This window comes from Cynoglossus semilaevis, chromosome 17 (genome assembly GCF_000523025.1).
Source record: "Cynoglossus semilaevis isolate Cse_v1.0 chromosome 17, Cse_v1.0, whole genome shotgun sequence".
Taxonomy (NCBI): Eukaryota; Metazoa; Chordata; class Actinopteri; order Pleuronectiformes; family Cynoglossidae; genus Cynoglossus; species Cynoglossus semilaevis.
The window spans coordinates 12533794-12557899 of NC_024323.1; the positions used below are offsets into that span (position 1 = coordinate 12533794).

Here is a 24106-nt window from a genome sequence, read left to right on the forward strand (position 1 = left end):
TTCATGGCAGCGTAGTGTGGTGGATGTTGGAAGTATTCCCAGCCTTTTGCGCCTCATAATGTCATTAAGTACTTTTAAGTACACAGACTCGGAGTGTGTACGGCTTTACACGTTTGATGCTGTTGCTCTTTTTATTTAGAGATGATGTGTCAGTGAGTTTGTGAGTTTTCTTATGTTTGTGACATTACTGTAAACACTTCAGCACTTAAGCTACAGTTTAGAAAAGATGTCATGAAAAGCACTAGTTGAGAGACAGAGTTAATTAACTCAGAGTGTTTTCACTCTGTGTTCTCTCCTCGTTCTTGTTCAGTATAATCAGAAAATCTGAGCGGCAGAATCAGTGATGCAGTAAATAAGGAAATAACAGTTACTGTCCACATGCATGGCTGTGCTAGTATATCATGCATGTATTTATGCATGTATGTATGTATGTATGTATGTATGTATGTGCTGCTGTGTTAAGTTCAGTATCAGAGCTTGTGTCGTCTTGTGTTCCAGGTGTTGAATCTCTGGTGCACAGTCTGAAGGAAGCTCTGCAGATGTCCAACCTGGAGGTGCACAAACAAGGTCTGCTGCTGCTCACTCTGATACTGGAGAGGTGAGACTGAGGCTCTGTTGTTTTTTTGTTTTTTATTGTTTACTTTCAATCTTGTACTAAAACATTCTATATAGCACCGGGTGTGTCGTTAAGATGATTGATTTTTAGTCAGAGAGCAGATATATGTGCAGATCTGTCATAACAGTGAGTGCAGTGAGTTACTGATTTTGTACTTTTCAGATGTTTTGTGAAGAAGAAAAAAATCCACTGTTGGAAAGTGTGGTCAACCTGTCAGCGCGTTACCTTTTGTTTTTGCGATTTGTTAATTATGGCAGTAAACAGTATGTGTAACTTCAGCTGCAGTGAAATGGAAAGGTGTTCTTCTGAGAATAATGCCAAACACAATGCACTGCACTTAGGTTTGAATAAAATGCTCTGCTGGAGATAATAACTAATATTACAGGCCTATAAAACTCTGCTGTGCTTTTACATAATTGATATAATGATGACGAACTGTGTCCTTAACACTGAGTGGACCGGCGATAAAAACAGGCTAGACTCGCTGCTCAGAAAACGCTGAATAAGCTGCGTGCGTGTGTGCGTTATTTAAGTTGTCTTGTGTTACTTCTGTTGTGACAACACCGTGCCAGAAAGTGCTACAACAACACAACAGATGTTGTAGTGCAGGGATGTAGGCTAGTGATATTTGTAACGCCAGTAGGTCAGCACTATTTGTTTATTATGAGTGATTGTCCTGAAAAGGTGACAAGTAAATGGTGAGGACTGAGATCAGGCTCTCCTACTATTGACACATTCAACCACACAACAGGCAGATGATGTCAAACCCACATCAGCTAAAATCACTGATACTCCCTTTAGTTGTTTTGCACAGTGGTCGCCCACACTCTCAGTGTGATTAGGCTCATGAGACTTTTTTTACTAAAGTTTTTCAGTTTAATTTTCAAAGAAATACCTTATTATTTTTTTTTATTTTTCAAAGAAATACCTTATTATTTTTTGAGGTGCCAGATAAACGTGTGTGTTAATGCGATTACGTTTGCAGGCAGCCACCAAGTGTGCGTTTGCTGCCCAGCGCTCCAGTGTTTGTGGCTGTTTCGGAGGCTGTTGTGGCTGGAGTCTCCTCCCCCTGCTTGCTAGTGGCCACTCAGGGCGCCAGCGCTGCTTCTGCCCTCTTCAGGTGAACAAAAAAAAAATTAAGACAGTAGAAAGATGCCTGTGTTTTGTTTCTATCTGGTTCTTTTTTCTCTTTTTTTTTGATTATTTGATACCAACTGTACATGAAAAATAATGCTTCCTAAATCTTGTCACTGTCTTTCAGACTGAACCATCAAAAATGCTTCTTAAATCGTGTCACTGTCTTTCAGACTGAACCATCAATCCCTGCCAGTTCAGTACAGAGAGATAGAACGACTGGTAGAAGCCGTCAGCAGCAGGTTCTCCGAGCTGCACCTCCTGTCCTCGGGTCGTCAGCGAAGCTCTGTAGGTTCAAAAATATGAAATACTGAATGACTTGTTCACTCATTCCTCCACGGAGGAGTCGTTGTCATGTCTTGTGTCACTTTTAATTGCTTTTCCTAATATGCCAATATTTGAGTAATTTTCTGCAGCTTTTAAAGAATTGTTGTGTGACTACATTGTGCAAATTATTGACCATAAAATGTTCTACTGGCAGCACACTTGCATAAAACTAACAAATAGTTTCTCTTTCCGTGAGAACAGGCCATTTTTCTTATAAACATGTATAATTTTCATTGCATATTTTCCCTGGAAGCTTCCTGGATGGATCGTCATGTTCATTTCCCACAGTATACTAATTAGTTCTTCGCTTTTAATGATAACTTACTGCCGCTGGTTTATTTACATACCTGGATGAGACTGTTAGAGGAGTGTTTAATAAGAATAAACTTGTTTAGCACGAAATGTTGCTGACATTTAGACAATGTGATATATTTTTTTTAAATATGCTCGGTGAAAACACAGGAGCATACATACAGTAAGATAAATTTAGTTTTGATAACACCATTTATTGGACCGTTCTTGGTTTGTTAATTAGACCCAAAGGCAAGAAAAGGAAGAGGAAGAACAGGAACAGGAGAATATACGCTGTTATACTGTTTGTAGGATTTATCCTGGAGAAGAATCTTTGTTTTCTCAGATAAATGTTTCATCATTTTCCCTAATTGGGCCAATTCTTTGATGTGCTTTTCATAGAATGATGAAATATCTGGATATGTTTCTTCTGTTGTTTCAATCCCATCTGTCTCTGTTGCTCTCCAGGGGAGTGTGAAAAGGTCAGGCTTGAGCAAAAAGGCTTTTAGGTCTGAGGGGTTCCTGCTCCAGGCCCTGGTCTGTTTTCAGGCAGCCTGCAGGTTTGCACACTGTCCAAGATCTGAAAGAGCTCAGTGTTACTGTCTGATGATGTTATCTATCACTGAACGGAGCAAACCGCTCCATAACATGCACTATCTGACCACGGCTGTGGAAAACATGAACAGTTCTAGTTGTGTTTTTCCACATACTGAAGAAATTTTTGATCAACGTTACAACATCAGCCATCTTTTGTTTTATAATTGGCACTTTGTGAAAGACTCGCTGTTATAAAGCGAGTCTCTTTCATGGAAATTAAATTTTATGAGCAGGGTTCAGACGCCTACCACAGGCCCATGGAAATTAAATTTTATGAGCAGGGTTAAAAATGAAGTTTTTTTTTTTATTTATTAATAGTGGATCACTTTAGAAAATTCTTTACTTGAAAGCACATCAGACAGCTTCATTTTGCTGCATTAATAGAAAGGAAAAAAAAATTCCTTCTTTTTGAATTTGTGACTCACTGAGTTTATAACCTCAGTGCATCAGCACTTAATTTTAGTGCAAACACTTAATAAATCTTTGCTGTGTGATTTTGTGTCTGTGTGTGTGTGTGTGTGTTCTCCCAAGGTTGGCTGAGGAGTGTGCGTCAGATCCAGTTCTGAAAGAAAATGTCTTCACAGCTCCAGTGAAAACCAGTCAGACTGAGGACTCACTGGAGTCTCTGTGTCACTGTCTGCTCCACTGCTGCGACTCTGTCTGGATCCCCACCGTCACGGTGAGGGTCGGGCACACACACACACACACACACACACACACACACGGACGCACACAGCCAATTCATCATCTTCTCATTTCAACCTCCTGTCTCTCCTTCGTCACATACACTTGCCAAGCAATTGAACAAGAAAAACAAAAAATGATCCCACACTGCCCGCCTTCTCCTCCCAGAGAAATGGGTCACAGTGATTACAGTGTCTGGCGAGACAACTCCAAATGACTTTATTAACAAACACACACAAACACACAGACTTCATCTCCTCCGTCTTCATTAGCTCCGTGTACGCGTGAACATTTTACACATCAGCGCCTCAGCTCTGTTTAAATGAATGGATTATTACTCGCAATAACGTCGTAAATGTGTCATCAGTTTCTGCTGTCAAAAAAACAAAAAACAAATAAAAAGGAGCTTCAGTCCATTTTTTTAAAAACATGTTTTTCCTACTGTTTGTGTGTAGAGAATGTGCGAGCGTGCAGCCAACCCTCACATCCTGCAGAAGTTCTACTCCATCCTGGCCTCCCAGTTCAGCCTTCTCCCACGTCTTATGCCACTCTTCGCAAATAAGCTGTGTGAGTCTCGTCTGTGACACTTTGCCTCATGAGCTGATTCAGCATCACATGTTCTCTTCAGGTGGAACCTGTTCACCTCCCTGCATCCAATTTGATGATTTCTGGTGTCTGTCTGTTAAAGTGGAGACACCAGTGACTTGTTTTTGAATAGTCACATCTCCTACACTCATTCTTTGTTGCTTCGTTACTGCTTGTCAACTTACAGAAATAAATTACTTGTTGCTGTTTTAGTACCAAGTGCAGAAATTAATTATCAAGGTAATCGCTTTCTATTGTTGGGTAACATTTATTTAAAAAAAAAAAACACCTTTTAAACAGTGTTTTATATTGTTTATTTAATTAAACCACAACAATAGCAATACAAAAGCTGTGTCTACACTCAGTAATAGAGCAGTACGATTTTATCACTTTATTCCTGCCCTATTCATTAACTTTAACTGCAATACTATGTGGTCACTTATATACTACACCCTATTTCCGTATTATATATTATTAACAGTGTTCCATTATTTTCGTTATGGAGTGAAGTGATTAACGACTCCCACACAAATTCAAATGAAACTTGGTTATAAAACATTACGAACAAACGTACTCACTGCACTTATGTAACGTAATCCATACTTAACGACGTGGCCTGGATCGTCACACATCATCACAGATCCAGTAGATTGAACAACTGACGTTTCGAAGGCGGCTGTGTTAAATACAAACAAGATCTTTGAGGTAAATCCAAGAGAGTCCAGTTACCGTTTTTTTTTTTTATTATTCAGTGTAACTGACAGTTTAAACTCCTTCTCCTTCTTGGGAATTTACTCCCTAGCTCTGGGAATGTCAGTACCAAGAATCATCAGCTTTAGAACTCCAGCAGCAGCTATGACTGAGTAGTACCTGGGCATTGAGCCAGAAGACAGTGAGTTTGTAGCATTATGGAATTAAACTGTCCCTCTGTATGTGAAGCATACTCCGTCTTTCCTACGATGCGTCTCTGGGCTGAGATAAGATGAGCTCCTTAAGTGCGTTGTGTGGGTATAATGTGTAGAGGATCTGCATCAGGTCGGGGTTTGCAGTTGTTCATCCAGTGTCCCAATGATTTGTTCAGAATTCTCTCTTTAAATCTTTTTGCCCCAGTGATTATAACCAGTTTTTTTTCTTCTTTTTTTTCTCCTCTTCCCCTCCCTCCGTCTCACAGCGTCCTCTGGTTTCTACAGACTGACTCTGGAACACAAAGGCCTTTTCTGTGCAGCAAGCAGGTACACTGTCACGGGGGACAGCAACATAACAAACACCATTCACAACCGTGTGAGTGTGTGTGTGTGTGTGTGCTTACACTACGACAGCTGTGAAAGTTCAGTTCTTGTGATCGACTGAGTGTCAGAACAATAGATAAAAATATCGTCTCTGCTAATGTCGCAGCGGTGTGTCTGTCTTTGGGCGACGGATCTGTAGCTTCAAAGATAGATAGATAGATAGATACTATATAGATAGATATATAGCTGGATAGATAGATAGATATATAGCTGGATAGATAGATAGATACTATATAGATAGATATATAGCTGGATAGATAGATAGATACTATATAGATAGATATATAGCTGGATAGATAGATAGATACTATATAGATAGATATATAGCTGGATAGATAGATAGATAGACATATAGACAGACAGATAGATAGATAGATAGACAGGTAGATATATAGATAGAGATATAGATAGATAGAGATAGAGATAGATAGATAGATACTATATAGATAGATATATAGCTGGATAGATAGATAGATAGACATCTAGATATATAGATAGAGATATAGATGGATAGACAGATAGATAAACATATAGATATATACTGTATATAGATAGATCAATACTTTATTCATCCAAAGGGAAATAAAGTACAGTACAATAAACGAGAGCGTTGTCTGCATATGTTTACATTTTCTAAGTGAGCACAGGTTGTTTTGGTGCTACATTGTCCGTGCGTATGTGTGTGTGTGTGTATGTGTGTGTCAGAAACCCACTGCATTTTTCAGTGGGAGGTTCCATTTTCCTGCATGTCATGTGCGTCTGTTTTTCTGACTCGCAGCATCACTACAGTGTCTCTGCTGTGTGTTCTGTATGCACTTCCCTGTGGAATGACATTAATTAAGTTATCATGATGTTCCAATACTGTCACTCTTCACTAAGTTTGAGAATGTGTGTGTGTGTGCATTTTTGTGTGTGTGTGCTGCATGGGTTTTAGAGGGAGTGTGGAACAGTTGCTTTTCATAAACAGATGTCTCTTTGCAGTAAAAAACTGTTTGAGATTGTTATGTCATATTTCCCAAACAATGGAATAGCGCTGGGATTTCTATCTGTTTTGCAGAAGTTTCTGAGTTCAGTTTCTCCTAAAGTAGTCCTCAATCCCAAATTGTGTTGCATCAGACTTCACATCCTGTGTAAAAAAAAAAAATAATGCTGTGCTGACCTTTGATTAGGCTAGAAGGTATTGATCTGGATGAGTAAATTAAAACTAGTATTTTTTTTATTTTGTGTGTGGGTTTTTTTGTCTGGCTACAGCTTCTGTGTTCTTGCTCATCCTTTTTGTATGTTTTGTTTTTGTTTCCAGGAATGTGGAGCTGAATGCATCTTGCTGTGATTTTCTACAGAAACTCAGTATGTGTCTGCTGCCCCAGTCAGAAGCTCCTTCTGAATCCCATCAACAAGGTATTCAAGTATGCACGCGTGTGCTCACACCCAGCACCCAGTACCTCAGGCAGCGCCATTAGAGAGAAACCATGTTGTTTTGATGTTGAGTTTTTAAAGATTTGTTACTCAATTTCACTAATTGTAATCCAAACATCTAATTACATTCTCACTTCATGAAATAAAAGAAAAAGAAAACTTGACGTGTGCAATATCGTGGAAAAAGAGCTTTCCAACTGCTTTACATGCTAATTTAGGTATGAAATTATAATTACGCTTTCCAACTGCTTTAGATGCTAATTTAGGTATGAAATTATAATTTAGTGAAATCAAATTTTCCATCTTTTTCTTTTTCTTGAAGAGTAAAAGGAGGTTTTTTTAAAAAAAACTACTTCTTGTCCTTGGAGAGAGTAAAGGGAGGTTTTTTAAAAAAAAACTACTTCTTGTCCTTGGAGAAAGTAAAAGGAGTTTTTTTTTTAAACTACTTCTTGTCCTTGGAGACATTTTATGACTCTGAGAGCAGAGATGTCTCTAAGGTAAGGTGTGAGAGCTGCACCGACAAATGTGTGAATGTGTTTGTTTGTTATTTTCGAGGCTGCAGACGAAGTTGTTTCCTTCTTCTTCTTTTAAACACTTTCCGTCCCTTCAATTGCCTTTTCGCCTTTTTTTTTTCCTTCATGACCTCTAGCTTTATCTTATTTTCCTGCGCTTTCATTCCGGAATTTTACTTTGTCTTTTTTTTTATCTACGGTACATTTTTCTCTTGCTCAGAAAACATTCGGTGCTGTCTCTGTATCATTTTCAGATAACCAGACATGAACAAATATTAGTTTGGCTCTTTGTCCTTGTAATTTGTTCTGAGCGGCTGCAGTCTGTGTTTGTTAAATGTTCTGGTGTTGCTAATCCATCATCAGGATGTATCTGTTCTCTGTTGCTGGTCTGCAGTCATCACTGGCATTTTCCCTCAAACTTGACTGTGTTTTGTTTTTTTTCTTCTTCTTCAGCATATTTCCATTCTTCTCCTCTCCTTTCACATTCTCACCAAGAAGCACAGGTTGCATCTGTGGCTCATTTTGTATATTTTGATGTAGTGCTGTTTATTTCTCTCTCTCTCAGCAGCTGCCACTTGACATCCCCTCTGTTCTGTATTGTCATGGTTTTGCTGGCTCCTTCTACCCAGACACTTGTCCTCTAAGGTTTCTGTTTTGTATTTCTCTCTGCTCTCTCTGGGCTCCTTTATCTCATTTTTGAATTTTTGCTCCGACTGGATGGTAGCCTCACTCCACAGAGGCCATTCCAAGGCTTTAAAGTAGTCAGGCTTCAGTGACCCTTCTCACCATCTGCTATGTCTCTCTGCCTCCTCTCTCTCTCTTTCTCTTTGGTGCTTCCCTCCACCTCACCTCTGATTCACTCTGATACTTTATTCTGTTGGCTTTCTTTCATCCCTTCATCCCATGTCCCACCTTTTTTTTTTCCTGCAAGAGGCTGTATTCTATTGCAAAATTCCTGCATTCATATGGCGTTTTCTTTCAGGACTATCCAGACAGCATCTCATATTCTTCACCTCAACTTTATCTCTATTCCCACCTTCACACCACGAGGGGCGAGGATGGAGAAGCTCCAATCTTTTATGCTGCTAAAATATTTTTGTCACTGTCCTTTGCCCCAAACGGCTCGTGGCTACAGGAATATTGGTTGCCGTCTTCAGCAGTTTCTTCATACATTTTTGCCCACCATTGTTGTCTTCACATACGCATGTGGAGTAATGTGACATCACTATATATTATAGTGTGACTTGTCAAAGCTTTTTTTTTTTTTGCCCGTTCCACAGATGTTGAAGAAATAGAAAATCTTCTTCTGCACAACCTCCCTTCCCTGTGTTGTCCCCTGTCCGACTGGCCCTCTCTGTTGTACGAGAACCCCGGACCCCAACTGAGCGAACACAGCGGGCCGAGATCTACGCAGTACTGTCTGGTGGTGATACTACACCTTGCCTTTCAACAGGGAGACAGGTAATGTGTCGGGATGTCTTTTCTCGAGTTGACATTTTAAGTGTTTGAATCATTTGAAAACAATGTAAGTGCATGGGTTCATCAGGAAAAAAAGACACATATGATTAAGTGAATGTATTAAAAAAAGGACAGAACAGTAATGTCCAGACTCTTTACACTCCATCTGACTGTATCTGCTAAAAAACAGACTCCACTCCATCTGACTGTATCTGCTAAAAAGGCTGAAGTGTCGTACTAAACCATCAGAGTTCCTCTGCATCGCTGCATCTCTAGGTTCTGAGAAGAATATGTTTTCGTCCTCACGTCAGTGTAACTCTCCTCCTGCCGTGTAGCAGCACTGTTCCGCCTAGAAATGTTGTTGTTGTTGGGTCGATATTTTATGACCCTGACGATCCTCCAGCATCTTTGCAAAGTTTAATCTGTCCTTCAAGGGGGATGTTGGCTATGTATTACCCCAGAGGAGCAGGATGAAAGTTTCTCTCTGCCACTCTGTGATTCATCAAGAAAAATGGCCGTGGCCTTTAGACAGTGCAGAAGGTCTCAGTGTACGGCATATGTATAAAATCAGTACGAGGTATCAGCACAAGGTGGGGCTAAATTAGTCGATTGGCCTTGTGTGAGTAAAAAATCAGTTCCATGATTGAATGTTTGGTGTCTCTGTGTCGTCATCACCTCCACGTTTTTCACCTTGAGAACCGTAACGATGAGTAGCCGGCTTTCGCGGCTACTCGCCGTGTTTGTGTACACTTTGTGTACATGTGTCATGTGAGAAAGAGCACATTGAGTTTGCTACATCAACACACGCCTCCTTCAGCTATTTGCTTTGCATACAGACTTTGTTTGTTTGTCAACTTTATTGCCCTTAGACTAATCCTGAGAGCCTCTAACCCTCGAAATGTTTCACAACCAGGTGTATGTGTGTGTTTAGGCTTCTCCCTGACCAGACCGTGTTCTCCAGTGTACTGTGGCTGTTGCATTCCGTGCAGGAGCAGGTCAGCTGTGTCCTGCCGCGCTGCGTGCTCCGCTCTGCCCTCTATCTGCTGGCAGTGACGCAGGACAACAGCCCTAGTCTCGACAGGGTAAACGTTTCAATAAATGCTTCAACATTTAACATTTATTAATTTAAATGTTTTATATTTATGCCTCGTCACTTTACACTCCTGCAAGGACAAGCTTGAATTAAGTAAATTGATCAGGTCTTTTAAGGATGCAGATATTGAAACACCATTGTGAGCATTCTTTCTTTACGGTGTTTGAATATATTTCATTTCACCTTCATCTGCCTCATTGCCTTCAACATTGTGTAATGCAGTGTGTGACTGTGTGTGTGTGTTCACTTTGTTCTCTGTGAAAGTGCAGGTTAAACCTCAGGTGGCATTAAGAGGGTATTTTTTTAAATGTCTTGTATTGAGCCTGCCCTGAGCTGTAGGAACCACACCATTAACTGAAATGTGTGCCTTCAGACCTTATAGGAAATCTTTTCAATCTCTATATCTAACCAGACTCCTTTGAACTGCATCAATACGGCTCTCTCCTCCTGCCAGAGCTTCTCCTCCCTCTACGTTCACCATCCTGCACTGCTCCATTTCATCTGCCGTTATCCAGAGCTCGCTGAAAAATTTGGGGCCGCTGTCCTGGAATTGTGGTTAACCAAGCAGACACGAGCAGTGACAGATGTAGCAGAGCCAGGGGTAAGAGGGCAGTTGTTGAATGTCTGTCTCAGCTTTAATCTGCACACAATTATTTAGTTGGTTGCACTTTTGAACATCAACGGGTGAATGTGTTCGGTCTTTAATTATTGTTTCTAGGGAGAGACAAAAGAAGATCAGACTCAGCATCAGAAGCCTGACAAAGAAACTGTGGATCTTCTTAACCTGATAGAGAAATATCCAGCGGTCGTAATAACACTTCTGGTGAGAAACACTTCTCGTTCAAGAGAAAACACTTATACGTACGTGTAAGGTTTTATTCACCTGACGTTTGTCACTGTTTTATTACAGGACATGCTCTTCGTCAGACAGCCTCCTCTGGCAGATCGGGCCTATGCCGTCCTTGAGTTGCTTCTGCAAGGAGAAAGAAAGTACGAGTTAGACCTGTGCGCCAAAGTCAGACCAGTTCTTCTCAAGGCATTAAGGCAGTTCAGTCTGGAGATGGCAGGACGTGCGCTCGGAGAGAGACGACCCAAAGAGAGTGAGTGAGAAACACTGGAGGAATATTGAACTGAAGAATTGTACCGTTCGTTGAAGGAGTGAAGTTTTTAATTATTTATTTATTTTTAGTCAATATATTGTCAGAGTGTTGGGCAGCCTCGCTGAGGCTTGTTACCGAAGGGTCATGGGTTCTGGTCCTCCCCTGGCTGCGGTGTGTTAAGAAAGATCCAAAGGTTCTCTCACTGCTGGGAGTTCACTGCTCTAGAGTTAAATGTTAAATGCTCTAAAAAGACAAAAGGTCATCTTTTTCTTTCTTACATCCTTAATTTTGTGTGACCCAAATGCTTATTCATCTGATTAAATTCTATTAATGTCTTTATTTTCATATCAAGATCATGCGCACAGAGTTTATAATTGCTGAGAAATAATTGTTTTCATCATCATTTTGGGCATACCATTTTTTCAATCAGAAACATCAAACTGACTCCTTTATATATAATATATTTATATGTATAGAATTCTATGCATCAGTACACGGTTCTCAGTTCTCGTAATGTTAAATGTGCATTAATTATACGTTTTCACCTTAAATCAGAAACAGCGTTAACACTAGATGAAACTAACCCAGCCAAAAACACAGACTGCAGTCACACAGACCACAGGTTTATCCAAGGACCTGTTGTTTTTTTGGTGCTTTTTAATCCAGCTGTTCAAGTATTACCACTCTACAAGGTAACTCCCATACGGACCATGGAGCTGTCAGCTTTTATGTTTTGTTGTTTTCGTCTTGATTTCGAATGCTACATTAGGTTCCTTATGTGCAGACACATTTTTATCTCACTCTTTCTGCACAATCTTGTTATTTTTTTCTTATCTGCAGAAACATCCCAGAATAATCTTCTGCAGAGATTTCATATTGGATACCCTGATGTGACATCAGTTTGGCACCCCTGACATCGTCATAATAATCATTCTGTTTGTTTTGATCAGGGCGACACTTCCACTTCCTTCCAGGCTGATTTTCTCTTACTCCATTTTGTAAAACAAATGAAAGCTTTAAATGAATTTGTCCTGGCCTTGCACGAACCCCCGTGTGTGTTTGCCCAGTGGGCACATACAGTACAGTGTGAGATGCAGGGAAACAAATACACTGTGACACAGTTTCCAGCCTGTGCAAGAAACACTGAGAAAAACTTAATTCAATCTCAATCTTACAAACTGCCAGCAACGGTGGACACATCTGGCCTGATTTTGCTCTGAGATGCCCACTAAATATTAATGACGAAGAGCTACTTTGGTAGAATTCCTCTACTTAGAATCTCCACTACCAAGTGGGAGTCCGACATTCCTGAAAAGGAACATTGATTTAAGTCAGCGACGATTAAATGAAATTAGCACGTTAACAAGAATGCCCGTGAATTTGACTACATAATTTGTGTAACTTTATAATTTGAATTTCATATATAAATTTGACTGAATAGTTGATTATAGATGGCTGTAAGTGAGTGTGTTGGAATGTTCATTCCATACGCTTCATATTTTCATATTTTATTGACCCTTTTAAAGAAGGTCATTGAGGGAATTTAATTGAAAATAGCTAACACAATATAATTGCAACATATTCTAATAGACTACTGTCCTCTTGTATCCTCTAACTTGTCCTTACTATGATGAAAGTGCTGTTTACCCAGGGCTGAAGCCCAGTCCATCACTGCACCAACACAGGGGAGAGACCAGCCATTCTTCACACTCACATTAACACGTGCGGTCGTTTAACGTCTCTAATGGCCAAATAACCCTCTTTTATTTGCACCCTGCCACTGAACCCCTGAGCCTGCACTGCTGCTCATCTACTGCTGGTTAAGTCTTTAACTTGATGATAGTCCACCATTTTAACTGCTCGGTTCAAGAGCAGCTGGGAGGATCAGACTAACAGTAGATCTTGTCAATTGTTATTTAATTTGTAAATGTTCTGATGGTCTTGTAGTCAAGTATTCAGGTATTTTGCGTCTCTACTGTAATGACAGAATTGTCCCTAAATACCTTCTGCAGTACGACACTGATACCAGAGTACATCTCTGACAAAACTGCTTCCATACAAACTTACTCCTCTCTCTCTCTCTCTCTCCGCCTCTCTGTTCAGCTGTGAACTCGCTCCCTCTGGTGCTGAAGCTGCTGTGTGTGACACAGGCCACTGACCCTCCTCTGACTTCCTCCTACAGTAAGATGAATGAGCTTCACTTCAAGCTGCTCTACCACGGTGAGGCCAAAAGGAGGATAAACAGACGCCAGCGTACACAAGCACGACACCCTGCGTTACTGTAGCCGTGCTCTGCTGCAGAATGTGTTCCAGAGCCAAATGTGGTCGTGACAATGAATTCAAATCCACTATGATTCTATCAGCTGAAAAGAAAACGGTTTTATAAAATAGTAGCAGAGTTGTATAAGTTATATAAAGCTTAGCATGCAATCTGTTTACTCCAAAAAGTCAACCCCCCCCCACTGTACAGATACACAGGGTTTTTACTTAGTCTCAGTCATTTGACTAAATTGTTACTTAGTCAATTGATTTTATTTTAGTTCTAGTCAACAAAATATAATACTTATATATATATATATTATATTTACTACAGCACTGACGTCTGATATTTCATCCCTAGATCTCTTTCTTCTTCTTCTTCTTCTTCTTCTTCTTCTTCTTCTTCTTCTTCTTCTTCTTCTTCTTCTTATCTGCCACATTGTCTTTTGACAGAAGATATAAAAAAGATAAAGAAGCACCTTTGATAAAATATTAAACACACAAGTGATATGTCTTTATCTCTTTCCTTTCCTTATGTGTGTGTGTGTGTGTGTGTGTGCTAGTAAGTAATATAGCAGGACGGATAACATCTACCAACACAGAGAGCCTGCTTCCTGCCCTGAACTACCTCTATTGTGGCCTGAGTCTTTGCCCTGAACACTGTACTGATAGAGGTGAGGAAACTCCCACCCGTCTCTATACACATTTATATTTATATTTATATTTATATTTCACACATCACAGTTCTGCAGCAACTGGAATCTGGAGTCTGACTCCATAGGTGTTCAGACACTAAGAAAAGCACACCAGCTGGGTCCTGCCATATACATCTACGATGATGCACAGGCTGTGTGATATTGCATGACATTTTTCATTAAAATGGTTCATCTTTTAAGTCACCTTGTTTGGGCAGTACGCAAAAAACACAAAATCACAGATACAGGAAGAGCGAGCATGAAGAGAAACTGGGAGAACGAGGCACGGAGGACTCTGTTCCCATAAAGGCTCGAACCACTAAGGGAGCGATTCACCGAGCCTCCACCAAATTGGACTCAATGAGCCTAAATATAGAAGAAAATATCTCCAGGAGGAAACTTAATAACGATAACTTACGTTGTGCTGCAATCAGCAGGATTCAGCCTGATTAATGAAGACATGTTACACCGTCTTCTGCCAACAGTAATAATTATATGACATGCCATATTGACTGGAACGGATTTTATTATAATCTAAATAATTTGCTTGCTCAAGCCTACAAGGACAAAAAAAAAAAACAAAAAAAAAAACAGCACAGGTTTATATCTCGGTTCTTCATTAAGTCCCCAGTCCAGAGAGCTGAGGTACTGTTGAAAACAAAGCTAATTATGTCCATAACATTTCTTTACTGTTCGTCTTGCTGCCTAATTCACCATCTGTTACATCATTAGTCACAGTCAGCCTTTCAGTTACTCCAGCCTTGGCCTACACAGTTAGTATGTGCAGCACAATGGTAGCATATATATAGTGTATATATGTAAATATATATATAAATATATACAAATATATGTAAATATATACATAAATATATACAAATATATGTAAATATATACATAAATATATATACATATATATGTAAATATATACATAAATATATATACATATATATGTAAATATATGCATAAATATATACAAATATATGTAAATATATATGTATATAGATATATATACTGTATATACGTAAATATATATATATTTACGTGTGAAATATATGCACCTAAAACAAAAGGTTTGTACACCTACAGAAAATGTCGCTTGATTATATAAAAGGTGGATCAAAGGATAAATCCAAAGACGTCCGTTTGTTACCAAACTACATTGTTTTGGTGTCTGTCGATGTGTAACGATCTTCCGGGAGGAAATTTGATTTTTTTTTAAACGTGGGAAGAAAATTGTACAGGTGAATTGTTGGCTGTGAGAGTAGAATGTATCACAGTTGAATCACCTGATATTCTATTCAGTGTGTGGTGTTCATCACTTGGTCAAGGACCGAGGTGGCAGAGAGAATGTGGTGTGAAAGAGAGAATGTGACTGCCACACGGTGTGTGTGTGTGTGTGTGTGTGTGTGTGTGTCTGTCTGTATTTTAACAAGTTTCTTTAGGTTGACATATGTTTCATAAGACCTCCCAGGTGCCACAGAGATGGGTGATAAATCTGAGTAGTTGCCTGCTTCAAGTCACCGTGTATAAATCCTGACACACTCACACTCACACACGAACAGTGACACTGACACAGACACACACGAACACTGACACATGGGTGCTGATTCTACCATCCACTGATGATGACACTGTGCCTCTTCCCTCCCCAGCTGTCTCCATGCTGCTGTCCAACTCTGGACTGATGGACCAGTTACAGACACTCCTCTCCTCCTCCTCCTCCTCCTCCTCTTCCTCCTCTGCTCCTTACGTCTCCCCATCACTCCAGCCTCCTTCATCCCTGCTGTGCTGCAGTCATCTACTCCTGTCCTCCCTCATTACCTTGCAGCATGCTCACACAGCTCAGGTACGTGTCGCAGCTCGGAGCAGCATCAGGATAAAAACTTTCCACGGTCAAAGCACCCGACAAGGACACGAAACAAACATACGGCGTAGCTGAGGTCCAGATGAGGCTGAAAAACTGTTAAACTGTGCTGTTATATTCTTTTCTCCCTGCTCCCTGCTGGCACTGCAGGTGTAATATATATTCTTTTAAAGCAGTTTTCGGCCTAATCTTGTTATTTCTCTCTCCCCACTCTCTCTCCCTTCTTCTATCTCTTCCTCCCTAATTGAAGGTCCACAGGAGCATCGGCTGGAGTCTGGACACAGCAGTGCAGCGCCTCCTGCTTCAGAAGAGAAGCACAGATAATCTTTTGCTGGGTAACAAACACAGAATTATTCTGATTGATTATTGTTGAAACATTTCCTTTGCTCGCAGGCAGCAGATGCTGAAACAATTCATCACGGTGATGGCGTGTATAATCCAAGAACGCCTCACTGACTCAGTCTTGAGTATTTGTACACGGCTTGGTTTTTTTTTCCCCTTTCTTTCTTTTTTCTTTTATTGTTCATCCAGTTATTGTGCGTTCTGCTGATTTCTCTTTTCGCTGCATCCTTTCTGCCCAAATGCTCTTAAAACCAAGACACAAAAGTATGTGTGAAGGATTTGGTTCAAAGAAGAACCGACTGTTCTCCATATGCTGAATGAACCACATGATAGTTAACACATGTACAGAACGTTTTTTTTTTTTGTAAATCCACCCTCAGACTTTAATGCTAGCAGCTAACCAGTCACTGTACATGTCTTTCACATGCTTTGATTACATAAAGTGGCCCACATCCTGCTGCAGCACTCAGAGACAGATCATCCCTGCTGCTCCCTTGTCTCTGTCTGTCAGCTGGATAAGTGGCCTGTCAGGATTGTTGTGATGTATTAGCTTCCTCTTTTTCTTTCTTTTTTTTTTTTCTTTTTTTTTTTTGCATTTCCCTTTTCTCTCCTCTCTCCCTCCCTCTTCCCCCCTCTGTCTTTGTCTCTGTTCTTCTCTCATTCTGTCGTTCCATCTTATCTCTGTTTTTACGCCTTTTAACTTATTTATTTATTTCTAATCCCCCTCCCCCCCCTCCCCGCGTCTCTTATTGAGTCCTTCTTCTCTCATGGACTTCTATTCTCAGCCTACATGGAATGATTGCATTTGAAGTTGCTCTGACTTTTTTTTTTATCCTACTCTGTTTTTCATGATCATTTTGCCCATGTCTTTCTTCATCCCCCCCCCGGCACCTCCTTCTTCCCTCACTTTATTTTCCTGGTCTTTGCTCAACCCTGTCTTTTACTGCTTCACACTCTCTACACATGGCCCTCACATCTTTAACTCCTTGCCCCTACTTTCCGTTACTTGTCAAATCAAAACTTGCCCCCAGGCCATTCCCTGTGTTGTTGTGCGGCTCCTCTGTGCTTTACTTCCTCCTGCCATCTACTTTCTTTTCTCATTCTTCTACGTGCGATGCGTTTACTACATTTTGTTACACTACATAGCTGTTTCTCCCCTGGCCTTGCCTTTCACTTTTGTTTGCCTGCTCCACTTCTGTCCTATTTCTTTCCTTATATGTTGGATGATTTCCATCACCCGCTGAATGCGTTTGACTTCTCTGCAGTTTACCAACAGCTCGTCTCTCTCGCTCTGCCTTTTCTCTTCTCAGCCAGCAACCTGAGGCTACTGCAGGCTTTACTCGATGTTGACCTTGAATCAGGACTGGTGTCTGTGACTACTGGTCCTGGATTGGTCGGACCAAGACCACTGGGATTCCAAGATGGAGCGTTGTACCCACTGGGCTTCAGAGGAGCTCAGTGTCTGACAATCGCTCTAAGTGGACTTCTTTTTCAGGTCTGTAGTACTTGCTATTCAAACGTAGCATTAATGTTTAGCTTCACCAAAAGCTAACACAGTTTAATTTGTTTTGTATAACTATAATAACACACTGTTAAACAGCACATTTACACAAAAAAACAACAACATAACAGCAGTTTAAACGGTAAAAAAAACCAACAACAACATAACAGCAGTTTAAACGGCTATAACAGTAGAAACACAGCAGGACATGGAAGAGGTCATGTTGTTCTTGTTGGGATGTTTGTGCAAAGTTAGTGGTAAAAAAAAAAGAGAAATAACACTGGGCATCCACTGTTGTTGTTTTGGCTCAGGTGGTTCAGACGTTCTTGCCGTAAAACTGTCTTTACCGACTTTATTGTTACGGCTTATAAGAATCTGACATCAGAAGATTTACTCCACATTGTTTGGTATGATAGAAATGATGAATTGCACCTGCAGCACACTGTGTGCTGATTTAAACGGTGAAGGCTCTTAAGATACTGTTTGTTCCAGCAGAGATTGTAGAAAGAGCTGTGAACCGATGTATGAACCTAACGGCTTCTTAATGGAAGTCTTGGTGACAGAAGAGACACAATGATCAACTGTTAAGATATTCAGATTTTGTAGCTCTGAAAAGATTCGTACGGACTTTTGAAAAAAGAAATATGCAGCAGAAGCAGAAGAGTAAAATGTATATATATAGGTGGATGTTCTGGGACACATAAGAGTAAAATGTATATATAGGTGGATGTTCTGGGACACAGGGGACTTAACCTTTTACTGAGCTGTGGACTCAATATTTACATGAAGACACTTCTCCTCTTTACCTTCACCTCACTGTATCCACAGCTACAGTTAATCTTTGGAGAAAATCTTTACAGAGTGACATTGAACCTCCCTTTCACTAACAAGGTTGCATAGAAAATTAGATTGCAATTGATTTAGCAGTTAGCATAATGGAATGGCCTGCGGATCCGGTGCAATCACAGGTGTCTCCAAAATGTTATTACATGTAGATGGTGTATTGGCTCAGGTTACTCATTACGCAGGAGGCGGACTCGTGTTCCTGCAGCATTTGTTTTACATTAAATTGTAGAACCTCCACTTCTCCTGGGCCGCAGCCAGAGCGGAGCCAGAACCAACACGGTGTGAAATATGAGTTTGCAAAACAAGGTAGTACGTAGGCTTTTAATCAGAACCACGGTGATGTGTTTTATCTGGCGAACCCCAACCGTCCACTGAACTACTCCCCCGTGTGTTGATCTTGACACAGCCCTTTGATTTTCACATTAATTTGAACCTAGTCATTTTTTTTTTTTTTTTTTTTTTTTATGAACATATAATACGATACAGCACAGAGGCGCTGCATAAATATGGTTCATGACCCGGCTCTGTATTCTGTACTGGAGCCTCTTCATCTCCTCTGAGGAGTCATACAATAAAATACAATAAAATATAATGAAGGCAGGTTTTCTATTCAGCCGCAGTTAAGATAACGTGAACCCAATCAATCTGAGAGCTCGTAGAAACAGACGTTCATATGTACAACAATAAGGTTAATTTTTCTTTTTCAAATCTTGCTAAATGCAAAGATTTACACAACATTATCAAATTAATATGAATAAAAAATGTACTTTTATTAGTGTGGGGTTTTAGTCGTCCAGGTTTAGTCGTTGGTTTTTAAAAACATTTTCTGTCTCACTGGTGGCTTCTACACACACCCGACACATACTGGTTCTTAGGGCAGTCCATGTCAGTCACCTTTAGTTACTAGAAGTGTATGGTGGTGAGTGACTCAAGTGCAGAGGTGAGTGTTAGTTATGGTGGGTGTTTAAGGGCTATTAAAGTATTTGTTATTGTAACGTTACATGAACCTGCTGCAGGGAGAAATTCAGATTTATTTATCATGCTGCGTTAGATTATTTTTATCCTGTGACTTTGCTGCACCCTGCCAGCTCCTGGTTCCACACCAGTGGTGTTTCCTCGGCGAGACTAGAGCAGAACCGAGCTTCCCTTCTATGGTTCAGTGCTCTGTCGTCTGCTGCTCAGTGGCTGATAGCAGTTACACTTACCTCCTTCTCTCCCCCGTGTGTGTCTCTCCGTGTGTGGCAGGAGGAGAATCTGTGCTTCAGAGCTTCTCTCCTTTACGCTTGTTTTCTCCTCTCTCCTTGCCATCCAATTTCCTGACCCTTAATGATTTTGCACTCATCGGTTTCCTCTTTCATTCCTCTCACCTTCAGCCATTTCTACTCCCCCTCCCTCTCCTCTCCTTCTCTTTGTAACCTCCACTCTTTTCTTTTCTCCTGCCTCAAGATTAGGCTGAAAGTCCTGACTGTCTTCCACGTACCCACCTGGCCTAGTTAAGTATTTTTGGACAGTGTGATGCACTCGGTGGCTGCACTGCCTCTGTGTGAGACCCGCATTACCAGAGTCTGGCTGCGTTTCTGTGCTTCTGTTCCTCTCTGTTGTTTTTTCCTCTCTTCATCTTTGTCCCATAATGACCATGTGTCTGTAGGAGTGTGTGTCTGTGGGGATGGGTGATACCGTCTGTTTCCTGTACATCTGCGTCGGGATCTGACAAGTCACATCACAGAGACACATGTCACATTTCCGTGAGCCTCGCTGACTCAAAGTGACAAAACAATTAAAGCTGTTGCAGGTTGATAAAGATCCTGGTCTGTGGTTTGTTTTTTTGTTTTGTTTCTCTCTTCTTCCCAGAAGCACGAGCTGTTACTGAGAGCCTCGGTCAACTGTCTGAGCTCCTTGCTGGGATTCCTGCAGAGAAAGAGTCATATTACAGGTATAACAGCAGATAGTGGTCAAATGTGTGAGTGTTGGTTTATCTCTGCTGGTTCATGTATGAAAGAGAGAGAGAGAGAGAGAGAGAAATTGTGTTTTTGAGATAATGAGAGTGTTAGCGCTAGCGTCTGTTGTTGATTTGTGTCTCACTTTGTTTTATCCCCACCGCAGTAGCATTTCTGCTGTTGTTGTTGTGGCCGTTGGCAAAGTTTCAGTCGTTTCCCAATCTTAGTAATTGCAGCAGGAGAAATAGGTGCAAATTGAATTGTACTGATCTGAATTAGGAATCCTAGTGATTTTTTCCCCCCCTTGGGTTTCTGCTCTCTCTCTCTGTCCCCCCTTGGGTTTCTTCTCTCTGTGTGTGTGTGTGTGTTTCTGTGTGTGTGTGGGCGCATTAGCGAAGTATGTAGTGTGCCATCCATGGACAAGATTCCTCCTCTGCTGCCTGATCGGCCCAGGAGAGAGCTGTCTCGTGCACCCTGCCATTCTCAGGCTCATCACACTCGTAAGAGGTTTACACCAACACACACACACACACACACAATGGTTCCATGCATGGCTGTGAGCTCTGATGAATATTCCGTATCTAAAGTTTGTAGTTAAAAATACTCCGGTACTCCTGGAGTGATAAGACTGAATAAAGAGCGCGGTGATAAGCAGGCTGAAGGCTCAGCGCCACACACAGACTGTAGCGTACAGAAAGAAAGTCCAAGGTTGATTCACGGCATCGTTACAGCCTTTTTGATATGATATCCACAGTAAGGTGTAATAGACGGGTTAGGAAATCAAACTGGAATTTAAATGTAGCTGTCAGTCACAGGACGAGGGCAGCGTAAAAGACGAGGCTGGCGGGGTTTTTATTGCCCTCGCTAATGGATTAGAAACTTTACCGTTTTTTGTTTTTTTTTACCACCACTTTTAAAAAACACTCAAGAAAAATAAAAGGCAGATCGCCAGCTCTTCTCTCTGCCTGTTATTAGACCTGACCCGGTTTCCATGTGTAAAATTTCACCTCCCACCACTCAAGGTGTCAACGTTTAACTGAAGGTTATATACAGTACACTGCTGTATATGAGATTTTAAACATTAATGTAGTGGCTAACGGATCCATTTTTACAAGGCTCCAGAGACAGTAGCTGGTTGGATCGTGTGCTCCGACAGGATAGGTACTTCACGCAGCTTTTTATTTTATTTTACAGAGAACACAGAGTGCCTCAGCAGCACCCTGCGGAGGAAGGGTTTGGAATTAAAATGGAATGACTATATTTCTATTGTGTTCAGAGCTGCAGCTTTGAACGCTTTAATTATAGCAGAGTCGATTGACTTCACGAACAAATAGTGCGGCGTGTGACTTCATTATATTTGATTTGATTCTTTATAGAGTCTGGTATTTCTACATCCTGTCCTATTCCTCACACACACACACACAAACTCAGCCACTTAACTACAACAATTATTTGAATGTGAGTGCAGCTGTGTACAATTGTACGCCTTACAAGTGTGTTTGTTCCGCAGCTCCTGAAGCACAGCAGCACGGCAGTACCTTTGGAGCCCGACCTGCTCCGTGTGATGGAGGCAGTGGAGAAGACGGGAGTGAAGGAGCTCAGCCAGGAGGCATCACAGGCCTTCAGGCTGCTTCTCACACAGGTGGGACCATGCACACACGCCCGGTCTCTGCAGTTCATCACAACAATATGTGCTCATTTAAATATCTCATCACATCGCCTCGAATGATTGATTAGAAAAGGAATCGAGTCAGGAAGACTGTTTGACTCATGACAACAACACCTTTAGCATCTAATGTAGTAACTGAAAATTATATACATATAAATATATATGCAAAAACATGGTGGTGTCCAAACACACTTTCTATTGGAGACAAAAATGAAAAATGTAAAACCCTTTGTAAATTCAAGTTGTTACATAAAACGAACCGTTTGTTTTTGTGTCACCTCTCCAGCAGATGGCGCACTAGGCAACCACCTATATGTAGACTAGTGGTGCTCTCTGAGTAGAGCTGAGGGCAAAGACCTGGTGGTCCGTAGAAGTTAGTACAAATTTGTCCTCTTAAAGACAACTTTAAATATTAATAATAATCTAAGAGACCTAGTGGTCCGTAGAATTTAATACAAATTTGTCCTCAGACAACTTTAAATATTAATAATAATCTTAAAAGTGGTCTCTCACAGCAGTTAAAATGTTTCCATTTAGAAATTAAAATATACAAAGAGTCAAACTACTGTAAAACCTCGTTAAACCTCATCATAACGTCCCACCTGGCTTCATTTGGTTGGGGTTTTTGGACATTTTTATTCCTGTTGGCACAGTTGCATCGCGCAGCGCCGTGAAGATTTGTCACTCCTATGTTTATGTCGCCACTCTCCTGTTTTACCACCACAATCTGTTGGCTTATTGGGCCCTTGAACACTACTTACATCACTAAATGTTATTAATTAAAGAGGAGCGCCAAGAAAACATTTGCTATAGTATTACACCAGCAGGAGCAGCAACAGCCTGGACTGTTGACACACACACACACACACACACTGTGTTTGATCCCATTTTTTTGTTTCAACCATCTGGGTCTTCAACTGTTCAGTGTTAGTGAGCATCTGCAGACTCAGATCTCAGTGAGGAATGGCAGCAGTGGAACCTGACTTCAGAATTGAACTGAGCACTATGTAAATCTGCCCGCGGTCACGACTCCAGTGGTGCATTCACGCATCAGTTCACTTCATGTGGAGCGAAGAACAGCCAACAAATTAAAATATTATTATAAAATATTATTATATTTAATTGCAGCTCCGAGGTCCTGAAGATTTTTTAAATAATTTTTTGAAGAAATGCCAGAGTAGAATTTTAAAGGGTTAACGTCAGTGCAAACACTGGCGTGTTCAGACAGCTGAGCTCAAACTCAGCCTTTTCTTGTAAACAGGAGCAGAAGTTTACTATTCTGAAGCGTAGCTCAGTATCAGAGGGGTGACAGGAGGACGGTTGCAGCATTCAGTGTGTGTGTTCGTATGTGTGTGTGTGTGTGTGTATGGAGATGTTGAAGCAGTTCATGGACGGCAGAGTTCAGTTTGACAACGTCTTTACTCCACAGGAGTCTCAGGAAAATACGCTTTTGTTTTTTTTGTTTTCCTGTCTTCGCTGCTGCTATCTTCATTCTCTCTCTGACACACGCACACACACACACAGATTAAATTTTGGTTCACCTTCGAAATGTATTTAAAATCCGTGTCCATAAAGTAAACAGACACATTACATTGCACGTGTTCATGTTCCGTCTCAGACGTGGTGTGTGATCCACTCCGACGTCCCCGTGCAGCACAGGCAGAGCTGAAGCTGCTGCAGCTCAGAACACGTTCTCAGCCACTTTTTGATGTCAGGACTCAGGAGTCTTTTGCATAATTTCTAAATCTTACAGGCTTCCAGTGACTTCACTTAGTCCTGAGGGAGTCTGTCAGCTGTCGCTGTTTATTTCCTTTGGTTTTCACTCAGGTTGCTGGATTAACAATTCACTCACAAGACTTTTCTCTTTCACTCTGACCTTTCTCTGCTTGCT

At 40.9% G+C, this 24106-nt stretch overlaps 1 protein-coding gene across 5 annotated transcripts in view; it reads left to right on the top strand.

Moving 5' to 3' along the window:
- The window catches only part of ccdc134 (coiled-coil domain containing 134), a 51314-nt gene that overhangs the window by 11003 nt on the left and 16205 nt on the right, over positions 1–24106 (top strand). For 3 of the 5 annotated variants that reach the window (XM_017040285.2, XM_017040284.2, XM_025064293.1), the window contains exons 11-31: positions 499–598; positions 1602–1736; positions 1924–2038; positions 2837–2928; positions 3497–3644; positions 4105–4216; positions 5406–5466; positions 6824–6921; positions 8732–8912; positions 9841–9991; positions 10415–10603; positions 10721–10825; positions 10913–11102; positions 13206–13322; positions 13925–14035; positions 15709–15902; positions 16171–16255; positions 17573–17757; positions 20461–20542; positions 20940–21046; positions 22057–22188. In XM_017040285.2, coding sequence (XP_016895774.1) covers positions 499–598; positions 1602–1736; positions 1924–2038; positions 2837–2928; positions 3497–3644; positions 4105–4216; positions 5406–5466; positions 6824–6921; positions 8732–8912; positions 9841–9991; positions 10415–10603; positions 10721–10825; positions 10913–11102; positions 13206–13322; positions 13925–14035; positions 15709–15902; positions 16171–16255; positions 17573–17757; positions 20461–20542; positions 20940–21046; positions 22057–22188 — 2690 coding nt within the window. The remainder of the gene's footprint in view (positions 1–498; positions 599–1601; positions 1737–1923; positions 2039–2836; positions 2929–3496; positions 3645–4104; positions 4217–5405; positions 5467–6823; positions 6922–8731; positions 8913–9840; positions 9992–10414; positions 10604–10720; positions 10826–10912; positions 11103–13205; positions 13323–13924; positions 14036–15708; positions 15903–16170; positions 16256–17572; positions 17758–20460; positions 20543–20939; positions 21047–22056; positions 22189–24106) is intronic. The other 2 variants (XM_025064295.1, XM_025064294.1) reach the window with 2 other exon arrangements.